This window comes from Pseudoliparis swirei, chromosome 22, assembly GCF_029220125.1.
Source record: "Pseudoliparis swirei isolate HS2019 ecotype Mariana Trench chromosome 22, NWPU_hadal_v1, whole genome shotgun sequence".
NCBI classification, from domain to species: domain Eukaryota; kingdom Metazoa; phylum Chordata; class Actinopteri; order Perciformes; family Liparidae; genus Pseudoliparis; species Pseudoliparis swirei.
In genome coordinates, this window is record NC_079409.1 from 8997332 (window position 1) to 9008033 (window position 10702).

Here is a 10702-nt window from a genome sequence, read left to right on the forward strand (position 1 = left end):
AGAATAGTAACGTGTTGCATCAATTACCTCCATAAAGAAAATAATGTGACCCAAGTGCACCATTATATTTAATTATAGAAGTGTATGTGGTTCTAATTAATGAAACAAACGAAATCTGATTTTTATGATTTTTATTGATCAAGTCAACTACACATTTGGGCAGAATCAACACAATCATATACAAGACGTACAATTAATCAAAGGGAATTTCAGAAGCTAAAATTAATTATTCAATTATTATAAAACTGAAAATAAATGTAAAGATAACAGACCTACAATAACAGCCCAGATACATTAATTATTACGTTAATATTCAACTTTTTTATTGAGCTCTCAGATATCAAAAACTGGATGTCCCAATTTTTCTTCCACTACATTAATAAATTAAGAGGCCGTTTTAATTCAGCTCTTCAAACTTTATCAGTATTGGCCACCAGCGTCAGCCAAGCTTCTAGTCATTTCTTTATTGAGGTATGTCCCTTCATTGTAAAGTGATGACAAAAAACTAGGGCTGTGAAACGATTAAAATTTTTAATCGGGTTAATTACCGATATTCTCGGTATATTTTGTGAGAACATAGAGATTTATGACAAAAGACGGATATATACATTCTTCTATACAATGGTGCTGCAACTCAGCAGTTATTCAGCAGTTTTCTTCCATATGGAACATTAATACATCTTCATCCTAAACAGAATGTTTAACCCTCCTGTTACCTTTCGGGTCAATTTGACCCCATTCAATGTTTAATGTCGGTGTTCTTTGGGGTCAATTTGACCCCAGGCTGTTTTTCACTGTGTCAAACATATAAGAAATATCAACTTTTTTATTTATTTAAAGGGCTATTTAGGTTGTCAACAAACAAACATAAAGTACCTCACACTTAAACTTGGGAAGCAATATTAATTCTAATAATTTTCTGGAGGTTTTAATTGCTGGGGTCAAATTGACCCCGAGGGTAACTTATGTAAGTAAATGTAAAGGTAACAGGAGGGTTAAACAGAACATTTTTCTCTTGTTTGTCAACCATTAACTCCACCATGATACAATCTAAAGGCCTCTAGTCTTCCTCTAGCAGCTGCTGAGGCAAACTGACTGTGGGTTTTCTTCATGAACTGGGCCGTGATGAAAGGGACGGCGGGGACACCGCTGCAAAGCTGAAACCTCACCGGCCCGGACACGGACAGGTGGACAGATTGACAAGTGACTTTTTTTTTGCTCGGTCCCGATGCGCGCGCACGGAGCTCTGTGGCGCGCGAGACGGAGATCGATAAGTGTTAACGCAACACGTAGACAGAAATGACATGCTGCTGTGGAGATACGATGAACAACAGACGTTTAGTTTAATAAAAGAACAAAGACGTGCTCTAGAGAACATGTCAGGGGGCGGGCCAATCTTTTTAATGTCATGCGATCTACCAACACTACGCCACGATCGACTGGCAGGTCGCGATCGACGTGTTGAGACCCCTGATCTACAGGAAGTAAAAGTCGAAACAAGGTTTCCGTAGGTGAACCTGCGGAAGGATCATTACCGATGAACAGACCGTCTGCATGAGAGCGGACAGAGTTCAGATTGAAGTGGCGTATTGGAAGCTCATTTTGCAAGTTACTTTTTTTTCGTCCCGATGTGCGCGCACACGCCGGCATCCGAGCTCTGCGGCGCGCGAGACGGAGATCGGAGTCGTGTTAACGCGACACTAGAGACAGAATGACATGCTGCTGGTTAGAGACGACCAACAACAGACGGATTGGAAGCTCATTCTGCGCATGCGTTAAATGCGTTTTAAAAAAAAAACTAGTTAAACCTGTAATTTAATTAACGCGTTATTTTTCACAGCACTACAAAAAACTGCTCAATCCAATCTCCGCCAGCTAAGGCACATCTAAAAAACAGATGTTAGGTTAGTTCCTGTGCTCCATCAGTGTTCACAAAGTAATTTCTTAGCTCTATAATCTGCATCATGCAGCTGCAAGGCTTTTAATACACGAACATGTCTTACCTTTAAAAAATGCTTTGTTAAACTTTCATTAAATGCACTGTGTCTTTTATGATCCTTTAGTAAGCCCTCTCAATGTTTTGTTTTATTTTATAGCCTCCCTAATTGCTATCGTTTCATCTCATTGGCAGATTTTAATCATTTATATTCTACAATGATGGGCAATTTATCTCTGTATGACTGATAAAGTTGAAAAAGATTATTATTATTTTCAATCCTATACAGTTTAAGTCACCAACCATCCGTCCGCAATATATCGGCTCATCATGAGGTGTGAACAGCTATTTTTCCAGGAGCCAGAGTCGTAGGCGTAATATGGAGGCCTGGTCCAAAAATTGGATAGATCTTTTCATCAAACTTGTGTGTTAAACTGACAAGGTGCGCTGCAGTTCCTGCATCCCAAAATGACACCTCTCCCGTATCTAAATTAAGCTTAATGCGGATTTTTTCTGGACGCTGCTGTACCTGCAGCTCGGTATGCTCAGGTGTTGAGACAGTGTACACCCCTTTGCTCAGTCCTATGGACCACACACCATTGCTCGTAGAGACCGTGAACTTCTTTTTACGGGGCACTGACTCTTTGCAAACTCCCACAATCCACCTGGGGTTGTCACCAACAACGACCTCCCATCTGTGTTTCCCAGAGGTGTAACCTTCAGCACCAAGCACAAAGACGCAGGGATCGAAACGCTCCGGGTTGTCAGGGGTGGTCAGCCGCTCTGAGCTTTCCTTCAAACTAGAAATATCATCATTCAAGGACAGCCATGGAGAGGCAGTGTTTGGGTTAAACACCACAGGATCTGCAAAAAGGAAGAAACAAGACCCAATTACTTGTTCGGCCATGTAATGTTAGGAGACTGAAGAAAAGTCTGCCCCATCACGTCAAGTCAGTGTTCCCCAAGACAGTGCTTCAAGTATACGATACAATCTTTAACACAAATTGGTCCATTTCGAGTAAAGACTCCCAGTCCCTTAAACTACAGAGCCTTCTCAACTCCCAGTGTAATTTACTCACTATATTTGACATATGCCTGCATGTTCTTCCAGATGTTGAAGCTCAAAGCACCAACATGCTTGCCCATGTTCAAAAGAGAGTCTTTCGGGATGCAAGGTTCTTCACGAGTCCACTGGGCTCTAAAGCAGAGATGGCATTATGTGAAGTTAACAAGAGACATTTGTAAATCCACAAAAATAACAGAAACCTGCGAGTTGAATGAGAAAAAAATTGTAATATAAAAATGATCCTTCACTGTACATATCTAATATAGTTTTTCCTGTGTAGCAAATTGGGAATAAAATGAACAAATAAAGACCGTGTTAAAAAAAATTATATATATTTATATATGTGGTAAATATATGGTGAAATGTACTTCCTAGTCCCTTTGCAGTAGATATTTACACATTGAGATATGTTGGTAGTTACTTACTCTCTTTTTAACTTCTGGAAATTCTAGAACATAAAAAAAGAGTATCCGAGTTAGTTTCATATACTTTTTAAAAACTACACACGCAAAACGAGGCACAGTCTTATAGGTCTCATAACTGAGGACGAGCTGCCTTCTCTCACCCGCAGGAAAGTCAGATCCTCGTTGCCCATCTCTTTCTGCAGTGTATCACTGAGCTTGTTCATGGTGGCAATGTCGTTGTTTGTGTTGTCAATCAGCTTCTGTATGGCAGCAATCTTCTGCTCCTCCTCAGTGGCCAGGGCTTTTAGACGCAGAGCTTCCTCTGTGACAAGCACCATGCGGAGCCTCTCGAACTCCACATTGATCTGCTTCTCTGCCAGCCCAGCTTGATACTGTGTTAAGAGAAGAGAGTTTACATATATAGTGAACATACAAGCATGAATTAAGGTCAAAGGTCAAACTGAACAAGTGGTGAACCTGTGGCATCTGTTCAAGGACTGAGGATGTCTAAGGACAAAGGACCCATTTTGCAGCTTGTATAATAATAACCTTCTTCAATGATTAAACACAGATGAATATAATATGAACATTGTGAGGTATACTAGTAACATTACCTTGATGTACTCAATTGTGTTGCCGAGTTTGTGTGTCATTTTCTTGTATGACTTCACTTTATTTTTAAAGATCTGGACTTTGAAGCCCAGCTCCTTCTGCAGGGTAAAAAAGAAGAGCATGAGGTGATCAAATGGGTGTTCCTCAAACTTATATCCACTGCGGACACTCAATGTCTTCACACATTGTGGTGGGGGGAAGCGAATGTGAGTGGTAGACTTAGACTTGGTAGAATGTGGTGAAATATGGTGAATTTTGGAGCGAGAATAAGGCAGAGGTCACATGTTAATGGAGAGGTGGTGAGGGAGGATTAGGGTTAGGGTTAGGATATCACGGATAAACTCAAATCTAAAGGAAAGTGCATGTTGGGTGCACAACAGCATCTAATAAACTAATGACGATAAAGTATTAACATAATATATACTAAAATATTTAAGTACAAGTATGTCAGTTCCAGTATGACTTTATGGGGAACCCGTGGAGCTACAGCAAAGTACAGCACTGTCAAGCGGTTCTTTTTTCCCCAAGTGTGAACCCGAGTCTCACTGTACCTTACACATCGGTGCCCCCTCACTCAGCGACCACAGCGTGTGTGTGTTGTGCAGAGTGACACAGTCCACACACACGGGCTCCTCGTCCTTCTCACAGTACAGCTGCAGCGGCTTCAGGTGCAGGTTACAGGTGAGCTCACCGGGGCCCTTCCGGTTCGCCCACCAGTTCGACTGTCGGAGGAAGCTCTCGCACGCGCTGCTGAGCGCGCGGTTGGAGGTGACCCGCCCCTCCTCGCACACCTCTCTGCACACGGGACAATTTTTGTTGACCTGAAAACTTTTCTGCAGACACTCCCGACAGAAGCTGTGGGAGCACGGCAGCAGCACGGGGTCCTGGAAGACGGCCTGGCACACGGGGCAGGTCAGGTCCTGCCGCAAAGGCATAGCCTCTTCCGGCATGTCCTCGTCCATGGCTTCAAGGGCCCGCTTCAGTTTACTTTCGGTTTTGAAAAATAAAAAAGAACAAAATACGCACCCGCCTGGCTCTGTGTGAGAGACTAGGTCAAGGCTTCGGCAGTTTGCTTACGCTCATAAAAAAAGTAGAAAGAAATAGTTTGGTGGAGAGTTTTTGAAAGTAGAACCACCCCAAGTCTGGTCTGTCGAATTTGTTTAGCGTGCCACAAACTCGTTTGTGTTGTTCCGGTGACAGGCTTCTTCTTCATGCCTCTTCTCTGGGGGGTTTCCGGCTTCCTTTTACTTGAATCACTGCCTCCTATTGGATGTAATCGTCCACTGTTATTCTATTGCAGCCTTGTAAAAGGTGCGTTTGCTTTGAAAAACTGAATGTTTTTGTAACTCTGTAGTGTTGTTCATTCTGTAAACATTGCATGCATTAGATTAGATTATATTAGATATTCCTTTATTAGTCCCACAGTGGGGACATTTCAGGATCACAGCAGCGGGTGCACATTAGAGCAATAATACAAGTGGAAGGATCAAGTTCTCTTTCTTTTATCCCTCCTGAGTCAAACTAATCACACGTCATACAGCGTGTTACTCCATTATTTTGCACACAGACATGGACGCTACATTGCCGCTACCTGAAGTATTTTTTATTAACCTCTTTATATATATATATATTTGTATGTATATATAGTTATATTACACATGTAATTGCAAACAATTCGGTCTAAAAGAAAGACAGCACTATAGTTCAACGTTAAAGTTTAATTAAAATATTAAGTTATGAATCTTAACCCTCAGTCAAACTGATGTAACGTTATCTGTGAATAAATAATAAACTCTTTGTGCTCGTTAGATCCTCCAGACCAAATTATATCTCATGTTTAACCGCTCCGGAGACGTCAGAGCCAGCGGAGCATTTTAAAAAGTCCTGCCGAGATCAGGCTGCTGTCGGCGGCCACACAGCGCGCTGACCGCCCGGCGCTGCAGAGCAGAGCCTCAAATCTACGGCGCAGATCTTTATTGGGCTGAATCATAACAAACCGACCACAGATTTGATTTTTAAACTACTAACTTCTCGCCTGAAAACATCCTAAAACTAGAACGGGCACTCGGTAGAGCGCATACCTTCGCATATCACAAGATTGGGCATTGAATTATGAACATTTTGGCATTAGTTGCATGCCAATTGGACAAAAATGTATCGTGCTATGGTAAAAAATAAGATGTTGACCTTTCCATGACCTTGACCTTGACCTTTGACCCGATTGATCCCAAAATCCAATCAAATGGTCCCCGGATAATAACCAATCATCCCACCAAATTCCATGTGATTCAAGAAGATTTGACCTGTTCATGACCTTTGACCTTGACCTTTGACCCGATCAATCCCAAAATCTAAACTGGTCCCCGGATAATAAACAATCATCCCACCAAATTTCATGCGATTCGGTTCAATACTTTTTGAGTTCTGCGAAAGGTTTTGACCTGTTCATGATCTTTGACCTTGACCTTTGACCCGATCGATCCCAAAATCTAATCAACTGGTCCCCGGATAATAAACAATCATCCCACCAAATTTCATGCGATTAGGTTCAATACTTTTTGAGTTTTGCGAATAACACGCATACAAATAAATAAATAAATACACGGCGATCAAAACATAACCTTCCGTCATTTTCAATGCGAAGGTAATTAAGATTCAAGATTCAAGATTCAAGATGTTTTATTTGTCACATACACACACATTCCGTGACTCAACAGTAGTATTTATAAAAAGTCATCAAGTCTCCTCTGATGCATCCTCCGGAAAGTGGGAGGATCAAGTCACATCCGGGCATTTTGACTGTGCTTTGCGAGAAGCGAACTTTGAATTGGAACATGGACTCGGGCTGAGACTGATGACGTTTCACAAGTCCACGAGGACACAAGTAGAGAAAAGTACGCACAAGTACGCATATTGAGAAACGACGACCTTCTGTCTCTACTTAATACAGCAGCCTGATAATAAAGAGTTGCAGTTTTCTAAATCCTGACTGAAACTCCTCAAATGAACTAATATGATGTAGAAAGTCACACAACTGGTGTGAGACCACTTCCTCAAGGACCTGAGAGAGGAAGGGGGGTTAGAGGTCTGAAATGAGCCAACACCTCTGGATGTGTGTATTCTTTGTATTTGCCGGCAGCTAGCAGCCGGGTTATCTGGAGTGACAGCAGATTAACGCACAAAGACATTTTATTTCTCTTTTTGTAGTTTTAGGTCCTAAAACCGTGTGGATGATGGCACGGCTCAGGAGTGTTCCTCCGAGTCTGCATCCTCGTGTAACAGCGGCAGGGCGTCCCGGGGAACAGCGTAGTCGGCCATGTTGGGGAGCCCGGACACCACGCAGCAGCTCAGGGCACTGCGGGAAATGTCCATGTCACAAGCCTCCGTCCACTCAGCGGTCAGCTCGTCGTAGCTCTCCACGTTGTAGCAGGTGGTGTTGCCGTTGAAGCCCCCGACAACAAAGAGACGATCGTCCAGCACTTCGATGCCAAAGTTGCTGCGGGGCGTCACTTCCTGCCAGCTGTTGTTCGCGGGGTCGTACGCCTCGGCAGTGTTCAGACGGTTGTTGCCATCAAAGCCGCCAACCTTTGGGGCAGCAAGTGACATATATGGTGAAAGAAAAGAAACTCACACTCAACTCCTTCTGATTCATCTGTTGACTGAACGTCACACGAGTTTCATGTGAACTTACTGCATACACGAGACCTCCATATGCAGCGATGCCAGGTCCGCTGCGCGGGATGCTCATGGGGGCGATCATCGTCCACTGGTCGGCCCCCGGGAGGTAGCACTCAGCCGTCTGCAGGCACTCCGTCCCATTGAAGCCCCCGCAGATGTAAAGCTGGGGAGAACAGGAGGGGTTAAGTAAAGAATCACTTCTTCTGGCTTCAACTCCTTATAAATTATTCCGAGATCTTTCTACTCTAGCAGGATGATTCCCATCGTCCAACTATTGGTGTTGGTCTCTAATATCTAATACGTTGCATCATCTTACTAAAGTTTCTTTAAATCATGATTACAAACCTGAGACAAGCTATAAACAAACTGTCTAAAAAAGAAAGGGGATTCTTGTTTATGTCAGTGCCATCCAGATAATAAGTGTTTACATGTTTTCTTTCTACTTGACCAGCCACATACAAATTAACCACAGTGTGCAATAGTGACACACACACACACTAACTCACACATGCACCTCTTTTCACTTCCATGCACACAACATCACACATTCTCTAGAGAGCCCATAGGTCTCTGAAGACCTTCAGTCTGACACACTTCCCTCTGGCCGATTACTCAATGCACCTCAAGACAACTGCATCAGGTCCCATGGAAACAAGGTAACCAACAGGTACACATTTACTCTGTTGCCCTTAAATAACTCCCAGACACTTTTCCACACCACCTTGTTGTGCAGCGTCGTGCTGCTGGCGTCGCTCCGGTGCTCTTGCATCGGCGCGATGAGACTCCACTGGTTGGCCTCGGGCCTGTAGCGCTCGGCGGTGCAGAGCCGCGAGTTCCCGTCGAAGCCTCCCATGGCGTAGATGCATCCGTCCAGCGCGGTGACGCTCACGTAGCAGCGGCGGTGGCACATGGGGGCGGCCTCGTGCCAGACGCGCGTCCTCAGGTCGAACCTGCGCACGCTGTTGAAATGCTCCGCCCGGTCGAAGCCGCCGATGCAGTAGAGGCTCCCGTTGAGGACGGCGGTGCCGTGGTAGGCGCGGGGACGCTCGCAATTGTTTGTCATGTTCATCCAGTGGTCGGCGCGGAAGTCGTACGCCTCGATGCCGTTGGTTGGATTGCCGCCGCTCCAGCCTCCGATGGCCAACAGGACGGCGTTCGGGAGGCGAGGGCGGGAGAGAGGGTTGCTGAGCTGAGCAACAGAAGGCCTGCTGGTCCGGATGTGACCGATGGCTTCAAGGACACCCTGGGCCATTGACAGGCACTCAGTGCTGGTGCTCACCAGCTCATTGGACAGAACCTTGAGCCGTGTCTTTCGAGGATGTCGATGAGTCGCTGCAGGGACAGCTGCAGGAACTCTTCGTGATGAGCCACCTCCTCGAAGTGCTCCACCATGTAGCGGTAGGCCCTGCGCTGCAGTTCGGGGCAGAAGACGATGTCGGTGAACTCAAAGATGCCGATGCAGTTCTCCGCGCTGAGCTGCTCCCCGAGGAAGTCGCAGCAAGTCTGCACGACGTCCATCACGTTGAGCTGGTCAGCCGCCAGCAGCAGCTCCTGCACGTTTTCTTCAGTCACTGAAACGGAGCCGGTGTACGCAAACTCAATGATGAGCCGCATGGCGTCGGGAGACACTCCCGGTATGACGAAGACCTTCTTGCCTGGTGGGCACCAGCGTCCGAAGAGAGCACTGAGGGTGAAACATAGAAGCAAAGAGTTGGAAACAGACTTCAGATCTTTGAATTTTTTATTTTATTTTATATTAAATTTATTTAACCAGGAAATGCCTCATTGAGATTAAAAATCTCCTTTACAAGAGTGTCCTGGCCAAGACAGCAGCAGTAGCACATCACACAAAGTTCCATACAATACAACATGAAACAGTGACAGACAATATTTAAAAAACCGAAAAACTAAATCACAGCATGAATAAAACCAAAACTAAGACTCAAGTCAACACAACCCAGCTTACACAGGAGCACATACCTCCGTCATATAAAACATCTACAGCTAGATGAATTTCCCTCCAATAAAATCGACACACCACCCCGTTTAGTATTAAAGGGGAATTATACAACACGTTCACCACCGGACATCAGAGTGTAACTCGCAGTAAGAATGTCTCAAATATTTCATGTTACATTTTGTATTTAATTTTGTTTTGTGATCTCAATTCATCTCCGTGTCGTGCAGCTTCTCCGTTGTCCGTTGAGTCGAGCATCTCAAGTTGCATTAAAGTAATCTGGTCACTTTTCTGAACACACAAAATCCTCAATGCTACTGTGTTGATCTGCAAATCTAGTTGCTATGGAACTGAGGGAGCACTGTAGCATTCAAATAATAATAATACAACAATAATCATAAATAACTGCACTCTGCAATCAATGTAGCATACAACACTTCATGGAAGTTAATAATTATTGTTGATTAGACGTTCACAAGCTTCAGATACAACTCACATGAAGTATTCGCTGCATTTACACAGGATGACCCTGTGGACGTCAAACGCCACGTTCTCCACGTTGATGACCGCGTCGCAAAACTGTCCCTCCAGACGGAGGTCGTTGAACACGGAGCGCCTGGGCGAAGGTTCGGCCTGGTCGCTCATCTCGAGTTCCTGGAGTACGAGAGTTTCTTGAAGGTCGACTGGTCTCTTGGGTCCCGAGAGGTGTTTTGAGTCCATGGAGATAATGTGAAGGAGCAAGAATTCTAGAATGGATTCATATCTCAACGACCAACTGACGTCGTCCAATTCAACCGGTAGACTGGAGAACACTTTACTCATTTAAATATTTAAGCCACAGGGGGCGCACGGGAGAACATGTTGGGACGCGCGTTGAATACAATTGCAAAACATGACACACAACACAGGATCCTGTCGACCACGTCAACACGGCCACGGTCCAAAGCGGTCGGCCTCCCATCCACACCTGTTCTCATCAGAGAAATTACCTGAAGGCCTTTTTAATGTTACCGTGTCATCCTGTGTTCAAATGTAGGAACTTCATGTCC

General features: G+C 44.6%; 1 protein-coding gene and 1 pseudogene across 1 annotated transcript; both read right to left on the reverse strand.

Moving 5' to 3' along the window:
• Nucleotides 1-116: 116 nt before the first annotated feature.
• trim35-28 (tripartite motif containing 35-28) lies at nucleotides 117-5188 on the reverse strand. The gene is made up of 6 exons (XM_056443756.1): nucleotides 4570-5188; nucleotides 4021-4116; nucleotides 3568-3798; nucleotides 3428-3450; nucleotides 3016-3134; nucleotides 117-2800 (listed from the first exon to the last, which is right to left on the reverse strand). The coding sequence occupies exons 1-6, from the start codon at nucleotides 4978-4980 to the stop codon at nucleotides 2265-2267; spliced, it is 1416 nt and encodes a 471-aa protein (XP_056299731.1). The 5' UTR covers nucleotides 4981-5188; the 3' UTR covers nucleotides 117-2264.
• A 2073-nt stretch (nucleotides 5189-7261) lies between these two features.
• Nucleotides 7262-10427, reverse strand: LOC130213230 (kelch-like protein 10; annotated as a pseudogene).
• Nucleotides 10428-10702: the final 275 nt, after the last annotated feature.